We start from the raw sequence: 22,962 nt of genomic DNA on the forward strand, positions 1-22,962 counted from the left end.
AAAAAACACCGTAAATTAGCTAAATCTAATTTTACTATAATGTGACACCATTTAGAGGCTAAGTTTAGATATGAACACAAGGGACACATTAAACACTAACAACACGCTAAAAAAATCCCAAGAACATAGGTAGCTGGAGAGGGGAACTTTGTAAAAGGAAATATTCAATTTTGGTAAATAGTATCTTCCAGTCTAAACTAATGATTACATGAAAAACACCAAGGAGAATACATTCAAGTTAATGGAAACAAGTCTTTATTAAGTAACTTTTAATATCAGAAAAATAAAACTCTTATAATTCTCTTTACAGCAAATATATAATATCAGTGCTTTGGCCATCTTAAGTTAAAGGCCCTTTATCATAAAATATATGGTTTTAAACTTTACTCAAATTGAATTTATAATCCCTATAACTTCCCTACATATACATAACAAAAGAGTAGTAAAATTAGCAAATACTAAACTATATTGATAATTTATCATTCTTAGTTTGTGGTTTTAGAAACAGTACACGCACCTAATATATATGTCGATTCCTTGGCTTATTAGTTGCAGTGTACAATGCAACAAAATACAAAATACATGCTTGGCGAACATTCGTTCATATCTACAAGACGGCGCTAAGGATTAGGTTTTCAATACTGACATTTAACTATCCTACAAGCAATTAGCATTACATCATAATATGCCATCAAGGCAATTTTTTTATACTGAAAAAAATCAAAATAAAAACCGTTATTTGTAAACTTTTATACGAAATGTAACTCTTCAAGTGAAAATAAAAAATAAAATTTGTCTATGTACTATTCAATACACATAGGATTTCAATTTTTGTTATACTGAGAAAAAAAAAAGCTTTTTTTTTTCGTTGGGAAAATAACGCATCAAAAAATAATTAGTAGAAAAACCCACCAGTATCATGTTTTGTCCTTTCAATGCCAGCATAGATTTGGGAACATACTGAGGATGAAGTTGCAGACATCCACAGGTGAAATGTAAAAGTATCTTAAATCTTCCCTTGTGATTAGAAATAGTTTTGAAATGAAGTAAACTGATTGGAGGTCATCACAGCTGCTTTTGTGAATTATACTAAGGGCATTATTCTCCCTCTCTCCCTCCCCCTTCCCTAAATTACTAAAAAATAAAAATATATTTATAATGTGCAAGACAAATATGGATTGAACATAAAATGTTTCACATTTTGATCTAGAGTCTAAAAATAATCAATAGCTTGATTAGACTAATGAATGGAATGTTCGTATCCTCAATTAGCCAATATAGGTGAATCCCAAAACCCTTCCTGAAATGGGAATACCCAGGTGGCCATTTCCACATTCACCGAGGGAGGCAATGGCTAGGAATTCACAATCCACACAATTGCCACAATTGCGTTCCTGATCCACTGATCATACCAGCTGGGCGAGATGAAGGTCAATGTAGCAGTTTTTGTCCCAAATTATAACCAGTGATTGAGTAAACTGCCACCAGCCCTATTATTACCAGTAATTAAGTCACAATGCACTAGAAAGGTACTTGCAATCCTGCAGAATTAGGCATAAGTTGCTGTAAAATAAAAAACAAACCTGTTTTGTCAAAACTGGCAGTGTAAAGAAGGCAGCCCTGGAAGTGTCTGAATCATCTGTAATGCCAAGTACCCTCCATAAACTCTTAATGTGGTTAGGCTTTGGGACCAGTTTTGAAATCTTAGACGTATACTTTTCTTGTAGGCTCACACAACCTGTGATGATCTTCACTCAAGCGAGTTGAACTTCAGCAATTCTTATACAAGCTATGTCTCTGGGTCTATAGGATATTAATAATTCAAACCAAACTAATAGACAAGAGACCACTTAGGTTTAGTGTTACCATAGCAGCCTTTTATAAGTTTACTAACAACTTTAGCCTAATCCCAATAAAGCCTGATAACAGTCATAAGAATTCATTAGGAAGTTTACTGGGGTACCATTATACCCATGCCTTTACGAGTCCATATAGAGATATAGTATTTATGTATATATATATAGTTAAGAGTGAATTTGGATTGCCTGAGTAACAGCTGTCTGGCAAACTGGACATGATGGCGTTCTCTTTTCACAGATCTTGTTGGCACATTCCATGCAGAAGAGGTTGTGGCCGCATGGAACTAGGGCAGCAATAACTTCATTCTCAAAGCAAATCACACAGTCGTGCTTTCGTCTTGATTCTGGAGGTGAGCTAGAGGTGGAGCCACCGTTGGAAGAGGAGTAACTATTGGTACCATTAGAAAAAGCAGGGATGTATATTGGAAGGCCAACATGGTTGCCTGTACTGGGTGGGTCGCTCCTAACCCTCCGAGCAAGTGGGTGTTCAATGCTCTCAGGGAAGGTAGGAGACAGACGAGGAGTAGATGGCTGACTTCCTCTACGCTGAGTCTTCATGTTACCAGAAGGATCACTCCCGAAGCCGGAGAGTGGGTTAACTGGTTCAAATGGAGTCCAGATAGTTTGCGCGGATGTTGGTAAGGAGTCAAAGGCAGGAGAATCAACTGCGAGATCTTCTGAGCCTACAGATGGTAGTGCATCTCCAAACCAAAAGTTCCCTGTGCTGAATGGGCTCGTCGGACTGAAGTCAGCCAGCCTATTGCTTCCAAAGTAGGAATCTGTGGAACCACTTCCCAGAGAACTGGAGCTATCGTTTCGATAATTGGAGATCATCCTTGCACGGCTGGGAGGAGCTGGATTGGAGGAGAGCCACGCAGAGCTAAGAGTGCCACTCTCAAAGCTGACATCAGTACCATTGTAATGGAAATCGTTCTCTTCATTGAGCTCAATATAGTTTCCTGTGCGCATGGCAATATGCATTTCTATTTCTTCTCGTGCTCGGTCCACATTTTCAGGCATCCCTGTCACTTCAAAGACAGGCTCCTTATCTCTGCTCGGAGTTACTATGTATGTGTGGGTCTGCTGCTGAATTCTTTTAATAGTTGCTCCTTTGGGTCCAACTACTAATCCTACCACACGATATGGGACCCTCACTTGAACGGTGGTTTGGCCGGGCAGATTAGGGCTTGACAACCCTCCCAGGGCAGGGCCGTTTTTGTTTCGAGATGCACGAATCATGGAGAAGTGCTCTGCAGCGGAGAGGATTTCTCTTTTGGCCATGGCGACATCTTCTTTCCGTCCCGTGACAACAAAAATGGGCTCTTCACCACGAACGGGGGTCTTGATGTACGTGTTTGTCTTGGCTCTCAGTGCTTTAATTTTACAACCTGTTAGAAAGAAAATATGTCATAAGAATCAGCATCTACTTAACAACACTGATAAAGACAAAACACAGAGTGCTCCTTTCGAGCTGAACATCTGCTCTGGGCAGCTGGAGCACTCTATCCAGCAAGCTGTACATGAGTAAACTACCAAAGCTTTAGTGGTTTACTACCCTGCAGGGTACTGGTGGCAAAGAAAAACCAGTCATGTATATCGACTGTCTCATTTAATCTACACAATAACTGTAAGAACTAAATTATTATACTCCTTTTACTGAGAAGGAAAATAAAGCACACAAAAATTGTATAACTTGTCCACGTTCACACAGCTAGTAAGTGGCAGAGCCAGAGTTAAACCTACTCTGACTTGAAAATCTGTCTTTTTGTTAGTCCACGAACTTCAAATTTAACACAACTATACTATATGACACTTTCACTTCCACTTAATTATCATTTTAACATGACTCTTTCCTCTGTAAAGCTCAATTGATGACAATAACAAAGTGCTCATGGCTAGTAGGTCATCTCCCGTTAGCTCCCATCAGTTGAATTTTTAAGCTTACTAAGTTTCACATAAATCAGTGAAATATGAATAGAAAAGACACTGTATTTGCATAAAAAGTCAAAAGGGTAAAAAAAAAAGTAATATAGAATAACTTTGTACTCACTATAAAATTCTTGCTAAATTCAAAATAAATATTGGAAACTGTATGGAACATAGGCATTGGATGTGGTTTTATTGAAGAGGGACAATTCTGGTTAGCAGACCCATTCTCAGACAAAAAGCTTTGGCCCCAAAGCCTAAGTATATTTAAGTTAAAACATCTAAGACAACATGCCTAACTACACATGATTCTTTAATCAACTTTTTGGAGTATTCACTCATTCGAGTGCCAACTGTGTAAGATTAGAGGGCCTCAAACTGTAACTTAACATGTCAAATACACCACCACAGCATATAGCTTTCCGAGATTTCTTAACGTGAAAATAGATTTATTCCCATGAACGTATCATGCCACTCCTAGTTCCTCAAATAAAGAAGTCAGGTGCTGTTGAAGATACTCATCACAATCTGGGCAAGTCTTTTTCTTAAATTTTCCCTTTTTAATTTTTTTTGCCCCCCAAATATATTCAAGATGTACTACAGTCTTTATATACATCATTTTTAACTTCATAACTGCAATAGTTTTCCCCAATAGGTCTCCTTCCTCCAGTTTGCCTCACTTCAATTCAATCTACTGTCTATGTTCACTTCAGTCAAATTATGCTTTCTCTAAATAAAGCGCATCACATGATCATTCTTTGCATAAAGTGTTTTAATGGCTCCCCTTTACCTTAAATATGGCACACAAGGCCCCTCATTGCCTGGAACCTGAGTACCTCTCTAGCTTTATCTCTTTACCACTCTTTCCCATTCCCCCCGTAAGCTCTGCAGTGCGCGCTACCACACTAGACTCCCGTCCATGCACCCCTGCTTGCATGACTAGAATGCTGCCGTCCGCCTCTTTACCGCCCAGTTCTGACTGCTGAACTCCCACCAGCCACTCCGATTTTACTTTCGATGCCTCACCTTCTAAGAGGTTTGTGTGCCATTCCTAAGCATTCTCAAAGCACTGAGTGGTTTGACTGTAAGTATATGTCATGGGTGGCCATACATTTGTTGAAACAAAGATCGCTGTTTTTCTATAGAACAATACTGGGCCTTTCTTATGCGTACTGCTTTGTAGCTAGTCATTTTCTGCTGAGCTTTTCAAGACTTTCATATTCTGGCCTCATACTACTAATCCAACCCTTCTGAAAGGAGTTGATTTTGCTGACTTCAATTATAACATAATCAACCTCCCTGCAACTTTCAGATCTCAACCACAAATGGAGGTCCTGTTCTTTCCAACATCTGCAGAACTCCGCAACGGCAGCTTTCTCGCTGCTGGGTCCTAGGTCTCTATCATGAAAACACTCGGAGAGTTAAATATGTTACTGTAAAACAGGAAAGTTTTTATTTATTATAAAGAGTGCTGCTGTAAATTGAGCAGCCTAAGTATTGGCCCCTTTCCACGCTTAAGAAACTTTTCTAAATAAATACTTTGGAGGCTATAATCAACCATCAGTTGCTGCTTAGAACACTTTTTGTTTAATACCTAGTAGGCATATTATTAACTAAGAAAATATGCTTAAAGGCACACAGGACACTATCTGGCCTATGGTTAGATCTAATAAATAGGTGTTTAATATATGGCTCATTAGGAATACAGAAGGTGAACATTCTGAGCATGGACTACTTCTGAGATGGGGGAGTAAGATAGGCCTCATACTGCCCCAAAGGGTCATGTGCATACGTTTTGCAGATGAGGGGAAAGTGATAACAGGAAGAAGATAGCAGAGCCAGCTCATTTTAAGCTACTGCCAACAAAAAACCAGAAGTATTTCTTCTCTCTCTACAGTGAACCTCATCAATCATAACCTTGTTTCTACAGGAAATATTTAGAGTTCTAAACAACCAGCACACCATTTCTAGAATACATACATTCTAAAGGTGGGGATAATTAGAATTGGCAGACGTCTAAGTAGGTGACACAAACTAAAGTAGGAGGGAAAAAAATCATTTTATTATTTTTCAGGTGGAGATAAAAAGCTTTTTTTGAGTATATTAGATTGAGTTTGTACTTGAAAATTCAAAGATACTAAAAAATCATAAAAGAATATATAGTCTCAGAACAGCACAAAACTCAGAGCTATAAAAGTACTGATAATATGCACTTTAAGAAAAATCGTTGCCTGGCAAAAGTCACCCATAACAAGGTTAAAGCATTAATTATTTACAACTCATACTTTAAATGGCTAATTTTTCTCTTACACACATACTCCACCCTACATATGAAAACACCAAAACCCAACAGAAAAATATGTAAAAGAAACAGCTCACAGAAGGAAATACATAAATGGCTCTGAACACAAAAATTCCCATTTTCATATGAATTGAGGTATCATTTTCCACCTGTAAGACAGTCAAATATCAAAAACAGTGCTAGGAAGAAATGGGAAAAAGACCCCTGGTTTAGCTGCTGAGAGAATAGACCGCCCAAGGGCACTTTGCAATATCTATCAAAATTACAACTGCAGGTCTCCCTTTGCCCCTATAATTCCACTCGTAGAATTGATTCTGTGGAAATACTTGCATAAGTGCAAAATGACCTTTGTATTATATCGTGCACTATGGTTTGTATTAGTGAGAGGCTGGGACAGCCACATAATGGAATACTGTGCAGTCATAAAACTGGTTGACTTGGGGGACAGCACAGGAAGGAGGCAACTTCCCTTCTACACCAATTTTTATAAACTTTGAGCCATACAAATGCTTAGTTTTTCAAAGGTATGATTAAATTAGAGTAATTAAATGAGCCTTCTCCAGTTTGGCTGTGGATAGAGCATTGGCCTGTGGACTGAAGGGTCCCGGTTCCATTCCGGTCAAGGGCACGTGCCCGGGGTTGCGGGCTCAATCCTTAGTGGGGGGAGTGCAGGAGGCAGCCGATCAATGATTCTCTCTCATCATTGATATTTCTATCTCTCTCTCTCTCTCTCCCTTCCTCTCTGAAATCAATAAAAATATATAAAAATAAAATGTTACATTTTATTAGACTTAGCATATCAATATATGCTGTATACCTCGTTCTGAGATTACTATATTTTAAATTGTATAAACAACAATCATTTATAAATTGTATAAATGATTTCTTATCCTCAAAGCTGAAAAAGCTTTTTAATTTTAAGACATAAGGACTAACAATTATTTTCTTACAATTACAGATAAAAATACCAAACAAGCTGTATACCAGCCTATGTAGAGGTTAAGAACTAGAATCACATCAGCTTTCAGAGTTCTAATTTTATTTTGATTGGAAGTAAATTCCCCAAATAAAAAGTCTCCAATTTACCTCCCTGGTGTAAGAGGAACCCACTTCTCCTTTGTCTATCACTGTAGCTGGGGTTGTGTTTCACCTTAAAGCCCTGTAGCTGCAGCCAGAATTCTGGTCCTCTCACTCCCTGGAACAGCAGAGGTCCTGTCTTGCTTCTCAGGGTAGAGAGCCTCTCCTACCAGCTGCCTCAGCGATTAAGAGGGAGACGGGTCCTCTGTGGCTGGGCGAGGACTTGAAAGAACTGAAAGGATGGCATCTTCAGTGTTTCTCAAACCACTATGGGTTTGCATTAGCAACTTAATGGGTTGTAATCAGCATTAAAAAACAAACAAAAAGCAAAACGAAACCAAAAAACCAAGAACTCAATGTGTTCCAAATGTTTCAGTGAAATATGTGTACAATGGGCTTCAATGTAAAATGTTCTTTTGCTTGGGGGATGGGGGTCAGAAAAGTGTAAAACCATTAGACTAGATAAATCTTTAAGGCCACTTTTAAATTCCATTAAGCGTGTGGAAGGATGTACTTACAACAAAAGATGAAGAATTGGTCTGCAACTTAAATGTAATTACAGTCCAAATCAAGTCACATTAAAAATAGGAAGATTAACCAGATAATCTGGGCGGGCCTGACCTAACCATGAGTTCTTTAAGGTTTTCTCAGCTGGCCTCAGAAGTCAACCTACATTCTCCTAGACTGTATCATCTCTGAAACATGCCTTATGCCTGTTCCTCTTCTATCTCTGCTCAGGTATTTCCCTACATAATCCAGAACACACTCCTACTACTCCCCACCCCCTCACAGCTTCTAAGTAACAAGCATGGCCATTTGGAAAAGATGAGGTAGTGTGTGCGAAAGGCTCTAGGAGCTCAAGAATAATATAACCATAGGTAGGACTCTTATTACCACAGCTACTACACAGGAATCTTCCAAGGTCCAGTTTGAAGGAAACAATGTCAGGAGCACAAAACTGAGTATCTACAGGACTGGGTTCAATCAGATCTTCACCAGTACCAGTGGTTTCAAGTGTTAGGCCATTCAACCTCGAGGTCCCTTCTAATGCTTATATATTTATTTTACCAAGTCCCTCTACTCCTAGGAAATACAGAAACCTCTCTGTTCTGAAGTCTAAAAAGCATTTGCGACAGTCATACATACATCTATTCTTCTTTTCCTAAGAAAAGGTAGGTTGGATAATGGGTGAGGAATTATGATTAAAGATACTGTCTTACTTGGTTTTGCAAGAATTAAATAAAATAATATATTAAAAATGGTTATTACAATGCCTATTATTCAAGTAGGTGCTCAGTTAAGGGTAGCTTTTTAGACCACCTACCCCACTTAAAGTATTTCATTAGTGCCCTAGCTGGCTTGGCTCAGTGGATAAAGCATCGCCCTGTGCACTGAAGGGTCACTGGTTCGATTCCGGGCTGCGAGCTTGATCCCCAGTAGGGACTGTGCAGTAGGCAGCTGATCAATGATTCTCATTACTGATGTTTCTGCTCTCTCTCCCTCGCCATTCCTCTTTGGAAATCAATAAAAATATATTTTTTAAAAAGTACTTCATTGGTAAATGAGTCAATAGGCCTAACTTTTAAATAATAAAAATTTGTAGCACACTTTTCAGTTTTCCAAACTCACCTGTTTACATTCTCATTTAATCATAACAGAGTGCTTTAGGAAGAGCAGAAAAGAGCCTAAGTGAATTGCTCAAGATCTCCTAACTGGAAGGTCAGATCTCAAACCCAAGATGTCTTAACTCCATTATCCTCTCACTAAGCAAAACATGTTTTGTGAAATAGTAGAAAAAGGGGGAAGGGAGTCATATTATTGAATGCTCCTCCTATATAATAAAAGGCTAATATGCAAACTGTCCCCTTGGGAGTTCGACCACTTGCTATGACGTGCGCTGACCACCATGAGGCAGTGCGGAACAAAGGGAGGCCCCAGCCGGCAGCCAGCGGAAGGCAGGCCCCGATCACCAGCCAGGCCTAGGGACCCTACTCATGCATGAATTTTGTGCAATGGGCCTCTAGTTTAGAGGGGGAAAGGCAGGAACAAGCCAAAGGGGAGGGGAGAGTGGTGCAGGAAGGGGAACAGTTATATAAAACTAGAGGCCGGGTGCATGAATTCATATGTGGGTGGGGTCCCTCTGGGTGGCCTGCAGGGATTGGGCGAAACCCACAGTCCAATGCCGCCTGCAGCAGGCTCGCCAGCCATGAGCCCTGCATCTGGTGCCCTCCTAAGTGGGCTGAAATTGGCTCTCCAAGGGGTCCCAGATTGCAAGAGGTGCAGGCCAGGCTGAGGGACCCCACCAGTGCACGATCAGTGACTGCAGGAGGGCTCCAGGGCGTGTCCGGCCCATCTCACTCAGTCGCGATTGGCCCGACCCCAGCAGCAAGCTAACCTACCGGTCGGAGCATGTCTGCCCCCTGGTGGTCAGTGCACATCATAGGGAGCAGTTGAGCAGCCTTAGCATATCACACTTTGATTGGTTGTTCGGTTGTTCTGCCCTTTGGTCTATTTGCATATCACCCTTTCGTTATATAGGACTAGAGGCCCAGTGCACAAATTTGTGCACGGGTGAGGTCCGGTCGGCCCAGCCCCATTAGGGGTGGATCGGGGCTGGGTCTGTTGGGAAGAGGAGACGGTGGGAGGTTGGCTGGCCAGCCCCGGCCCCCAATTGGGCGGGTTTGCTGGCTCCAGTGGGCATCATAGCAATGGGTCATTCCAGCATTCCTGTCGCTGGCTTTTTATATATAGAGATAAGATCCTTTACCTCCTAGAAGAGTCTAGACCAGTGGTTCTCAACCTTCTGGCCCTTTAAATACAGTTCCTCCTGTTGTGTCCCAACCATAAAATTATTTTCGTTGCTACTTCATAACTGTAATGTTGCTACTGTTATGAATCGTAATGTAAATATCTGATATGCAGGATAGTCTCAGGCGACCCCTGTGAAAGGGTTGTTCAACCGCCAAAGGGTTCGCGACCCACAGATTGAGAACCACTGGTCTAGACAGACTCCTTGAACTTTACAAGGAACTCAATTTCAGTATTGTATCTTCAAAAACTGATGAATATCAGAGTGAATTTCAGTAAGAATGTTTCTTATGCATACAACTTAATCTAATATTTAAATAACTTACTTAGATTAGCAATGCAATGTATTCCTAAATCACAATAGCTTTCCTTTCTAGGGTTCAAATGTGCATCTTATAGCTCTTCTAGTCAAAATTTTCTGAAATTTTTAAAGAATTGTACATTCTCTTTAGTTATCACTATGAAAGCAACTCAAACAGCTTCATTTATGTGATTTCAGTTTTGCTTATTTTCAGTATTCATAGACATTTAACACCTTAAATCAATTAGCATCCACTGCCCTTTAAAAAAAAAAAAAAAAAAAAAAAAAAAGGCAGTTCCAAACTACTTGAGGTTGACTGACTCCTTAGGCAAAGGGTGAGAGGTAAAGCAAGAGGGAAGAAACCCTAATACCACAATATGCAAATTAAAACAATTAATGAAATGATAAATTTCTAATCCAGCAATTCAGTTCAATAAAACAAACAGGAGTAAGGATGCAAAGATGACAAGATTCAGTTCTGCCCTCTGACTTGTATCAGCTTCAGGCACCAAAAGGATTTGGTGTTATACATGTTCATGTACAGATATTGATCTGTCATTTTCTCTGTTTATACTGTTGGTTGGTGATGTTGTCAAAGTCTTCTATATCCTTCCTGACTTTATTTCTGCTTGTTTTACCGCTTATGGAAGATAGCAGTGTTGAAGTCTCCAATTTTATTAGGTTGAGACTCTGGTAAGTTATTTATTATCTCTGTTGATCTGTTTCCTTATCTGTACAGTGGAAATAAGAATGGATCAAATGAGATAATACACTGTCTGACACACAGAAATACTTATTTATTTTTAAGCAGTCTTATTTATTTCTTAAAATCTTTATTGTTGAAATTATTACATTATAGCCCCCTTTTCCTCCCATTGACCCCTTGTAGCCCGTGCCCCCTCTTGCCCCAGGTCTCCCCACCCTATTGTCTGTGTCCATGGGTTATGCATATATATATATATATACAAGTTTGTTGGCTGTTCTTTTCTCACTGTCCGCCTTCCCTGAGGTTCGACAGTCTGTTCTTTGCTTCTATGTCTCTGGATCTATTTTGTTCACCAGTTTATTTTGTTCATTAGTTTCCACATATGAGTGAGATCATGGGATACTTGTCTTTCTCTGACTGGCTTATTTCACTTAGTGTAATACTCTACAGGTCCCTCCATGCTGTCTCAAAGGGTAAGAGAGCCTTCTTTTTTACTGCTGCATAGGTGCAAATGTAAAAAAAATAATAAAATGACTTTTCTATAGGAAGTTAAAAACATTTAAGGAATACATCTCCTGCCCTGGCCTGTGTGGCTCAGTTGGGTGGAGCATAGTCCTGGACACAGAGAGGTCACAGGTTGGATCCCCAGTCAGGGCCTGTATAGGAGGCATCTTATCAATGTTTCTCTCTCACGTGGATGGTTTCAACTAGTATCTGCTCAGAGTACAAATCCAGTAGAAACACAAATTATAAACTTTACTTATGCTTCATATGTACTTTACTATTTCTTATATGTTAAGTTGTATAGTAAATTTGTACTAACAACACCTTCTCAAACTTGATCCTCACCACAAATGGGGTGGGGGGCGAGGAGGGGCCAGGGAAAGCAAGCGGATGGAACAGGTTTTTCTCCACAAGAGGAAATACTGAACTCCGTCGATGTTAAGTGATTTGTTCAAGGTCATAGACAACAAATGGTGAAATCCGGTCTCCATCAACTTTTCTAAGTCCAAGTTCAATGTCACTAAATGGTACAGGTGGAAAGGCAGGAACAAGCCAAAGGGGAGGGGAGAGTGGTGCAGAAAGGGGGTCAGTAATAAGGTCAGTCCACAGCACACACACTTTACACTGGTAACCTTTGGGGAAAATTTTCTAATTGTTTGCAACTATTCCCTCCTCACTCTCCTCTAACCATGCTCAATACTAACCACTTCATGCCTATCTTCAACTACACCTGCAATTTTCATTAAATAATTTTATTACTTTAAGGTCTAGTCTTATTAGTCCATGATACAACTATTTATGGTAAAATTAGGCTTCCCTGCATACAATGAATTGTAGTAACTGCTTATTGGACAAAGGCAAAAACCATGCCCACATGAATTGTTCTTAAATCCCAAACACTGGCATGAAATAAGTGCTCTGGTTATGGTGTGTAACTTAAAATTCTCACAATCAGTCATGAAATATAGGCTTGAACTTGAATGCTATTCAAACAACATCAGGCTGTGCATAATTCCTTCTTATAGTTGCATTTGGTAATACAATATTTTTACAAATGTCTATATGGTACCTAGTGGTAGCATGGGAAAAAAAGGTAAAAGCCCACAAATTATGATTTAAAACTATTTGGGAAGCATTAAGATGCAGTTTAATAAAAACATCACTTTATAATCACCTAACCATCAACGGGGCTCCAAAATTGATTATCCATAATCTATTTAGAGTCTCCTACAGAAGTTTTTAAACTGCAAAGTTTTTAAACTTTCCTATTTAATATCTGATGACCATTATGTTTTTTTTTCAACTTGAGTTTAATTTTAAATCACAAATCCTCCACTGCATAAATGACATTTTAAAAAATCTTGTAACCATCCCATAGATTAAGAAATAATACTCATGATAGTCATTATGGCTGTTCACTAATGTTCTGGCTCTCTCCTGTGGGCACATGGTTATAATGCATGTTCTTTTAATATTACTTTTTAATCCTCACCAAAGGTGTTTTTTTCCATTGATTTCTAGAGTAGAAGGAAGGGGGCAGAGAAAGAAAGAGACAGAGACAGAGAGAGACAGAGAGACAGAGAGAGAGAGAGAGAGAGAGACAGACTGACCTGCTGGGGAACCTGCAACTGAGGTAACATGCCCTGACCCACAATTGAACCCGAGATCCTTGGGTCTGCAGGGCAAAGCTCTAACCACTGAGCAACAGGCCAGGGCTGTAATGAACTTTCTTGACCACCTGAAGTTACATGGGGCCAGACAGCTTGCTTTGATAATCATTACTGCTGGGTCTGACATTTAAAGACCAGCATGTGCTATGCTAACTGTCTCTCATCCCTCTGGCCCAGGGGAAGACCAGCCAACACTTGAGATGTTGGTTGCTTCATTGGCCTGTGTCCCTGAATGACTAAAATGATCAGAGCCCTTGTGGATAGAAATAAACCTTTGTTGTTTTAATATTGAGAAGTTGGGGTTCTTTGTTACCACAGCATAATTTAAACCTATCTGGACAGAAGTGCCATGTAGCTGACAGGCATTGAGACATCAGATGGTTCTAGTTCTATCACATGAAAAGAATAAAATGGGTGCAACTGCGAAGCAAGCCAAGGAAAGGTGAACATGATTAAACAGGGTGGTTCAAATTAATTTCAGATTTAACTTAACAAAAGTAATATGTGCTTATCACTTAGTTGGATATGAATCAATTTATTTGTGCATCACTCAGAGTTTCTTGATTACACCCAGCCGAAGAAGAGGAATCGGAAGCCCAGGGAGTTTAATGAACTTGTCCAAGGTCATAAAGTGAGTTATTGGCACATAATAGTCAGAATTTAGGAATTTTAATTTCTGATTTCTGGCTCTTTCCAAAATACCACAGTTGAGCAGAGACCGTTAAGGGCAATTTGAAGTAGTTTACAACATGCATTTTTCTATTAAAACATACATTCTAAAACACTTTGTATTCAGCTTTAAGGCAAGATATTAAATTCTTTAATTTGTACAAATATCAAATTTATTCAGAACCAAATTCATAAAACATTAAGCACCATCCTATAACTACATGCTACCTTTCTTTGAAAACAATATGTAAGAAGAACTACCTAGAATTCCAACCCATAAACATTGTTGAATATTTATCTAAATAAAAATCTCTCAACAGAGTAACAGTACTCAAATACTTGACTCCCTGGGTCATTTTTAGGTTGTTGGTAATGGGATATAAAATACACCCTTGATTTACTTTGTTTTCCATTTTCTCCCAAGTAAATCAAAATAGTTCATTAGCAGAATAGTCAGGAAGAAAAGGCAGTAGACCACCCATCAATTTGCAAAACAATTACAATAACTGAACCTTTCTCAAGGGTCCCTGAGGTAATATAATTATCAACTAAATTTAAATTTGAAAGCCTAAAAAAGTTCAATATTTATTTTTAAAGCTAGTGTGTAGATACACACAAATTAACTTTCTAAACTATAAAATGACAATGAAATTTAATTAGACTCATAGACCTAAGAATATTAGAATGATAACTCGGCCTTCTGAGTAGTAGAGATACCAAAATTTTATTAAGGTAATTTGAATAATGATGATATTTTAAGTTATGCATACTAGAAATATAGTATCCCAACTCGTGATTATGGCAGAAATTAATCCAAAATATTATTAATCTTTGGGAGCGGGATGCTGCAGTACTGAGGCAGCAATGTGGAGCGAGACCTTTATCTCTGACATCAAACAAACTGGTCAAATCCAAGTACCACCACTTGAGCAAGTTACCTTTCAGAACTTCAGTTTAAATGGCATGAGGAAAGCACTTGGCCTTCTCTATGAGTATGTTAACAATCCCCCCGCCCCCCGCCCCAAAAGAAAAAGACACTGTGCTTTATTTAGTATTATCCTTAAACTGAACAATCGTCTTATGAGATGTATATTTCTTCTTGAAGAGGGAGTATTTGTATAGGAAGACTAAGACTAAACATGCATATACCTTATTTCAATTGTGTTAGAGCTTGGTCCCAACCCTATGAAACTGGAGACAAGAGCAGCTCAATAAAGAAAAACATTCCAAAAGGGTCTAGCGCAGTGATAGCCAAAGTAGGGTGCAAGAAACTCCACTGGAGTGCAGAAAAAATAACTCCAATTTTCATTTTCTCCCTCACTCTTAAAAAGCTGGAGATGACTTTTCCAGACTATGAGGCTAGAAAATACATATACCACCAATTAAAGTCACTAATGAAACTTTTCTTAAACAGTGACATAAAATTTTGGGTTTAGTTTTTTAAAAACCAACTGAATTTATAACACCAAGATTTATTTATAATATAGTTAAGAATGGGTCTATTGTTCTACTTTAATTCATTTTTTAGTCTAACTGGATATCAATGATTGTGCAAATTAGGACAGTCTGTTGACTTAAACCTGTTAACCACTGTGAATGTGTCTTGTAAATACCACATTGTAAAAAGTTAAGTCTTAAATCTGTTAGGTTTACTTTCTATGTTCTAAAAGTTCTTTGATTACCAATAAGCCCCTTTAGTTCCTGGCTTTATTTTACAGTATTGTTGGTTTAAAAATGAAATGCAAGGTTTAAAAAATGGGGCCAATTTAGCATTTGTAAACAACCACACACTATTGGGGAATTATAAATATGAGGCCAAAACTCTGCCAATTTTCATCACTAGCCAAAGCAGCGGGTTGCTTTATTGAAAGACACTGGAACCAGACAGAGGCCATCTGCATGAGCTGCTAGTCTCTCTGACTCAGAATTCCATTTATCCTGCTCTTTGCTTTGGAGCTGAAGTCATAAATGTCTTTATCTGTAACATAATTATTTCCAAACCCAATTAAGAGATGTCAAACAGAAAGTTATGACTTCCGGTAATGAATGAAATGGCAGGAACAGAAAATTCTTCAAGATGAAACTTTAGTTCATTCAAGGCAAATGAATGAAATGACTTGCCTTGTTTATTCACTTGGAGAAAGGGAAATGATCACTGTAAAAGGATGTAGAAGTTGTCCACTTCTCCTGCAGGAAAGTACAAGTTTTACTATGGTGCTGCTGAGGGGGTGGGAGTGGCACAGGGGTCAATGTTGAACGGTTCAGAACAGCAAAAGGGCAAGACTTTTTGCTCTGAAGATAAGATAGAGGATGATGACATACTTTTTACAGTACTGTCAATTCTGGGAAAATAATAAGGAATAGTTCGCAATTCGTCTCCATGTCCTAAGACACAGATTCACATATCCTTATTAACCAGTAAAGCAGAGACCTAAAAAGAAAAACGAAATGCTTTCTCTTGTTTGCTGCAGTTTATTAGATGGTACAAAACAAAAACTTGAAATGAATTCAGTTTACTTTTAAGTAATGGATTTGTATAAAGATAACAGTTTGTTCAATTAAAGACCATTTCATAGTGCTTTAAAAGGATCTAATACAGAGAAGAAAAAAGTTTGTATTAAACTAAATATGCAAAAGATGTCATTATCTTGTCCCTTAGTAAAACTAGCATGTCAATGTTTTCCTTTGACATCCTAAGCTGTCACCATGAGCACTGTTACAACTTGTGCTAAGAAGTGGCATCCTAGCAAGGGGGTAAGAGTGTGTATGGCCTAACACCTTCCCAGCTTTTCACCACTCCCCTTTACAGAGCTTAAGCATCAAAAAACAAAGACAAAAAACCCCCAAACAATGCAACTTTCCAATCAGACCTAGCGATTACTCCTCCACACCACTCCTGACGCTGCTCTTCAGGCTTCCATGTCCATTTGTTAAAGCCCTGTCCATTCTCTAGGCCTTCCAGGGTTGATGTTCTCTTATGTATGACTTTTGTTTGTCACACATTTACAGTCAGTGCCATTAACTACACATCAGTTTAGTGACATTCCACTGTTTATTAGATTGTTAGCTTCTCAAGGCCAGCAACTTCGAACCAACCTTACATTCCCAACTGCCATAAATAAACTCTGCCTGGCACAGTTCTTTGATTTGCTTAATTGAATGGCCAACTCATTCTGGACCCATAAATCGAGATGTTATAATTTTAGCCTATGTAAGGTGAAACAGTTCCCTCCTGGATTAGTGTCGTAAGTATTGCAAAAACTCAGAGCATGCAAAAGTTACTTATCAAACTCTAGTAATAAACTCGCAGTTGAAAGGCATCAGCTTTGAACAGTGCCTGTAAGTACCAATCATCAAGGGTCTGAAATAAGCTATCTGTCTCCTCCATCCAGATTTCGGATGGGTTTTCTGACTAACATCCTGGAGGGAAGACATGAGCCAGCTCTGCTATCTGAAACCACCATTTCCACAGACCTCCTATGTATGTGCACTTCAGACCACTTGGGGAGGATGAGATCATTTCGGCAGCAGCGCCATCGCTCCTCCTTATGTGACCCCAACCATGCTCTCAGCCTAACAGCCAAGATCCATGCACCGACCAGGCAGACCCTTCCTGTCACAAGGCCGCTGCAGGCAACCTTGAACCCGGGGGGAAAAGCTACACCAGAGCCCCAGACCTTCCCTTCCCTGAACATGTCGGACACGGAGGTACTGGGCGTCCCCTTCCCCCACCTTCACAAATCGACTCCAGGAGCAGGAGACATCGGTCCTTTGTCTGCACAATGTGGGAGGAGTCAGTCCGCCGCGCTGGTGCGCTGGCAAGTGGGAAAGAGAATGTGCCCCAACGGGACAGATGCCTCGAGTTCCTGAACTCCAGGGCCTCGCCGGTCCGTTTTCCTTCCCCGTGTCCACTTCAGTGTGCAGAGCGGTAGGCGATGCGCCTCTCCGAGGCTTAAAACGCACCGGAGGAATAGACTCCATGGACTGAGATGAGAGCGAGGCTGCACTGCCAAAGCCAAGTTTCTGCAGGGCGGAGGGGCGGAGGGGTGGCGGGGTGGGGGCGAAACCCACCGCTCGAACACCCCCTTCCCTGCAGCATGGACTGTCCGCAGGCCTCCATGCCTGCCCCTTCCCGTCCCTGCACCCGCTGCTGCAAGGGGAGCTGCGCGCTTTTCCAAGCCGGTCGGAGCTTTCCGTGCACGACACCCAAGGCACCATCGACCCGACCTTTCACCACCCGCCGAGGTTGCTGGGGCCTCGCCAGCCCGGTGTTCCACGAGTACGGCCCGAGCGCAGGGAACACGCCGGGCGGGAGGCTCGGGGAACTCGGCGCCGCTCGGGGACTGTTCACGCCAAACGAGCGGGACGCCGCGGGCTTCCGAAGGGCGACCCGTCTCCGCCCGCCGACCCTCGGCTCCTCCCGGACCCCTTCGCGGGGCACCGGGCGGACGCGCCGGGCTCGCCTGTTCGGCCCCGACCCCGTTTCTCGGGACTCTACCCCCCGCGCCCCGGGCCATGCTCGGCTCAGCCCCCGCTCCCCGCACTCACCCTGGCGACCGACGATCTCGGCGACGTGCTCGGAGCTGGGCACCGGGACGCACTCGGTGGTGTTGACGCTCTTCCTCCGCAGCAGGGCCGCCTGCTCCCCGTTCAGGCCGGCCGCCGCCCCGCAGCCGCCGGGGCCGTAGGCGTGGGACAGCATCGCCGCCATCATGCCCTGGGCATCGTCCCCGCCGTACAGCACCCCCGCCGCCGCGGCCGCCTCCCGGGTATCGAAGCCGGCGGCGGGCAGCAGCACCGACCCCAGGGACCCGCCCGGGATCGGCTGGGTATGGGAGGCGGCGGCCGCGGGCGGCGACAGCAGCAGCAGCGACGGCCGATCCGCCTCCTCCGCCTCCTCCAGCTCCTCCTCCTCCAGCAGGTCCCCGTCCAGCTCCGCGTCCTCCCCCTCCTCGTCCTCCTCCAGCTCCAGCTCGGCCGTCTCAGGGGCCCCGGGCCGGCCGGGCGGAGTCCGCTCCTCCTGAGACGGCCCCGCCGCCCGCCTGGCCGGGCCCTGAGCCGCCGCGGCCCTCCGCGCCGGGGCGGGCTCCGCGGGGCTGGGGTCGTCGAGGCCTAGCGCGGCCAGGTGCTCCCGCAGCAGGAGCCCGTCCCCCTCCAGGTCGGGGCCGCTGGCGGGCGGCGGCAGCGGCGGCGGCGGGGGCGGCGGCGGCAGGGGGGCCGGGGCCGCCGCCAGGGCCAGGGCCGCGGAGCTGCCGCTCGGCATCGCGGCGGCGCGCTGTCAATGGCGGCGGCGGCGGCCGGGTCAGGCGCGGCGGGCGGCGGGCCCCATGGCGGACAGGGCCCGGGCCCCGCTCAGCGCGCAAACACCTTTCCTCCCGGGAGGCGGCAGGGCTGGCGACCCGGGCTCGGGAGCGCCTGGCCGCCCGGAGACGGAGGCTGGGGCGGGGGCCGGGGCCGGGGCAGAGGCAGCGGCAGGTAACTAGGTGGGTGGGTGGGTGGGGACGGCGGCGGGGCGGGCTGGCGGAGGTGGCAGCGGCTCGCTCTCAGGCTTTCTTTTGTTCCATGGCCTGAACCAGCCCCCGGCGCGCGCGGCGGCGGCGGCGACGCCCCACGCCGCTCTCCGAATGAAGCCGGCGCGCTCTGATTGGGCGTCGGAATCTCCGGGAGTCGGCCCTCGCCTCCCCGCAGCCTTCCAAGTTCTTTCCCGAGCCCCCCACCCACCCACCCTCTCCTCGGGTCCCGCCCCGCTCCTGTCCGGAGCTCTCTGATTGGGTGGCCGGGACGAGCCCGCCCCCTAAGCCTTCGCCGTTCGTCCTCTCCCCTCCCCCCAACCCCGCCCTCCTTTTCCTACTGGCTCACGAGAGGGACCGTGATTGTTCGAGTTACACGTCACTCTTTGTGACGTACGAGGTGGGCGGGGAAGAGGGGGCGGGCCGGGGCTGTAGCTGGGGACGGAGTAGGGGTTGGCGCAGGCGCGCACAGTGGGAGCGGACGCCTAGGTGTCTTCCTTTCGCGGCGTCGCTCTTGCCCACCTGAGTCGGTTTTTTCTGCGAACTGGGGGGGCAGCCTTGGGGCGGACCGGAGATATGGCCGGAGGGCGTTGTTGCCCCGGGTTAAGGAGGAGTTCTCCCTCTTGCAGGGCGAGGGCTTCAGGAGAGTCCAAGGCAGGCCGGGGAGGTGTCCTCCTGTGGGGCCGCGGGGGTGGCTTCCCCAGCCGCGTGGCCCTGGGCCTTCCCTGCTGACCCGGGGTGCTCCCTCGGGGCGGGGCCCTCCCGCGCCCGGCTGGCTGGGCCTCCAGTGTGAAGCCGTTGGATTACATAGTCTTTGGGGCTTTTCAAGGAAATGAAATCGTTTTCTCCTTCAAGATGCCCTCCCCAGGGTACTGCCCAAGTGATCCCACACGGTGGTTCTATTTTCCAGGGGGTTATTTATACTTTAAAAAACAACAAAAACAACAACAACACGGTTTTATTGATTTCAGAGAGGAAGGGAGAGAAACATCAATGATGAGAGGCATTGATCAGCTGCCTCCTGCACACCCCGCACCGGGGATGGACCCCGCAATCCCATCCCCCCCCAGCATGTGCCCTGACCGGGAATCAAACTGTGACCTCCTGGTTCTTAGGTTGAGGCTAAACCGCTGAGCCACCCCAGCCGGGCAGCCAGGGGTTTATTTGTAAATGGCCTTTTAGAGCCATTACTTTCCTCCACTGTAGACTATGACTCACCCCCGGCCCTTGAGCATCAGGTACTAAAGTTAGTGTTAATCATTAGCATTGTCCTGTCGCTGTAATGCCACCAACCTAGTCGCGTAGTGAAATTTTAAGGTTTCTGGTGGCATCATTAAAAACAGTAAGAAGGAACAGTTTTAATAAATGGGGCAACAATTCAGAATATTATTTTAACAATATGACATTATTACTATCAAAGTTTTTTTTGTGCTAAATCTTTGAAAATTGTGTGTATTTTACACTTACATACACTTACAGCATATTTCTGTTCAGTTCACTTCATACTAGCTGTCTCATCAAGTACTGAATAACTACTAGCAACTCCTGATTTTTGAGTTGTAATTTGGGACCCTTTCTGCTTTGGACTGATTGTATCTTGCTGCCCAAAAATTGTTGCTTAAGAGTGAATTTTAATTGAGCACCCATTTTCTGAATTGTCGAGGATGTTCGAGGGAAGGCTGAACTATGTCTTGTTTTTGTGTGCCCTTAAGGCCGTGGTCCTAATCCTACAATTTACCTTATTCCTCCCAAGGCCTAGGTCAGTGGTCGGCAAACTCATTAGTCAACAGAGCCAAATATCAACAGTACAACGATTGAAATTTCTTTTGAGAGCCAAATTTTTTAAACTTAAATTATATGGGTAGGTACATTGTTATTAACTTAATTAGGGTACTCCTAAGCTGGCCTTTGCTAAAAACGTCCTCAATCTGATAGAGGTGCATTCTCTGAGGTTGATCCCTTCCAACTCTCCCATCCACACTCACCTTGTATACTTGTTTCGTCTCTCTCCTTTCCGAAAACCAACTTCTGCACATGGGCCATGAAGTTTCAATAGCACTGTACGTGCGCGCCCGCATGTGGTATTTTGTGGAAAAGAGCCACACTCAAGGGGCCAAAGAGTCGCATGTGGCTCTCGAGCTGCGGTTTGCGGTTTGCCGACCACTGGCCTAGAGGATTTCAGCTAACACTAAAACCGGTCCTATTAGAGTGGGGCCTTGACTTATGAGTTTAATTCGTTCCGAGACCAAGCTCGTTAAGGAGCTCGTTAACTCAAATTACTCTGTCAACTCAAAACAAAAAATCAGCCGAGACGCAGCTGGTATCTCAAAAAACTCGTTAGTCGGGACACTCGTAAGTCAAGGCCCCACGGTACTAGGTTTCTAGGTCCTCATATAACCCTGTATGTTGCTTCTCTAACAACTCATCTGTAGCAATAGGCTCTGGAGCAGTGGTTTCAGCCCTGGCTGTACAACAGGATGAAGGCTTTTCAAAAAGGTAAATGCTCCGCAGGGAGAGGGAAGTGGATTATTTGGATTTAGTAGATGTGGAGTGGGGACCTGGACATGTTTTTTGTTTTTTTCATAATTCTTTATTGTTGAGAGTATTACATATGTCCCCCTTTTTCCCCCCTCCCCCATTGACCCCCTACAACACCCTACACCCCCCCATGTTTTTAAAAAGCCACACAAATTCTGAAAGCTAAGTCAGGGTTGAGAACACTGATTCAGGGGTTGAGTTTGGGGTTTACAGAAGAAATCGTGCTATTAATTCTCCTGAAAAGTGTATTTTCTCCCCTTACCTTCCCCATTAGACTAGGCACAGTTTCACTGGTTTTACTACATCTACACCCTTTTTTTGGCAATATCTTCGCCCCAAGGACATAATATTTCATGGCGTCTTAGAAAAGTGCTTAATCTTTTTCAATATACCAGCGAATAGCTTGTACTGAGGTTGGCAGAAGTAGGTTTATGGAGGTTTGTGTGGAAAAAGACATGCAGGTGATGATTATTACAATAGCTTTATTAACTCAAAAAAATGTCACAATGCAACTGTGAGCCTACTTTTTCCCTGCCCTGTGTAGACATTTACTTATAGAATATACAGACACTCTTGCTGTCTGATATTCCAGTGTGAATAATCACCATTATTTGATGGGTAGATCTAGCAAAGCAAATCTCATGGAGGGAGAAAGTCTAATTAAAGGTGCAGTGGTCCCTCCCGGTGTGTACTGGTCATTGGGAGGAAATGGGTAATAGAATTACAAATGAAACACTCAGAAGTTCCTTTCTTTATCTCTTTTCATGAGAATTGTCATTTAATGCTCCCCCCTTGGTCTTAAGTTCTCTACTAAGGACCCAAAGCAAAAGCTATAGTGGGAGTGATTGTTCACCATACATTTTTCCTTTAAGAGGGGGAGATGTAAAAATAGATGCATGTAGATAAGATCCATTCAGCTAAGTTTTTAAAAAATGCTAAATGGTTTTGGTTGGGTGTTCATAATATAAAAATTGCTTTCTGCTTCATTCTCACATAATAAGTGAGGTTTCATAAGTTCCCATATACAAATGTATACATTCATGCATTAATTTATATTTGATCAATATTGTGATTTATGAACAAGGCAGAAGA

At 43.2% G+C, this 22,962-nt stretch overlaps 1 protein-coding gene across 1 annotated transcript; it reads right to left on the minus strand.

Moving 5' to 3' along the window:
- Positions 1-232: 232 nt before the first annotated feature.
- Positions 233-19,085, minus strand: MEX3C (mex-3 RNA binding family member C). Its single transcript, XM_070421173.1, has 2 exons — positions 18,371-19,085; positions 233-3,247 (listed from the first exon to the last, which is right to left on the minus strand). The coding sequence occupies exons 1-2, from the start codon at positions 19,083-19,085 to the stop codon at positions 2,025-2,027; spliced, it is 1,938 nt and encodes a 645-aa protein (XP_070277274.1). The 3' UTR covers positions 233-2,024.
- Between the last annotated feature and the right edge of the window lie 3,877 nt (positions 19,086-22,962).

This window comes from Myotis yumanensis, unplaced genomic scaffold, assembly GCF_028538775.1.
Source record: "Myotis yumanensis isolate MYYU_CA2020_CCGP unplaced genomic scaffold, mMyoYum1.0.hap1 SCAF_7, whole genome shotgun sequence".
Taxonomy (NCBI): Eukaryota; Metazoa; Chordata; class Mammalia; order Chiroptera; family Vespertilionidae; genus Myotis; species Myotis yumanensis.

What these genes read in the sequence shown, in the direction of transcription:
- MEX3C (XM_070421173.1), bottom strand. Translation starts at nt 19,085, where the DNA reads ATGCCGAGCGGCAGCTCCGCGGCCCTGGCCCTGGCGGCGGCCCCGGCC. An exon ending in CGAGATCGTCGGTCGCCAGG is followed by an intron (nt 3,248 to 18,370) that starts GTGAGTGCGGGG and finishes TCTTTCTAACAG; the next exon opens with GTTGTAAAATTAAAGCACTG.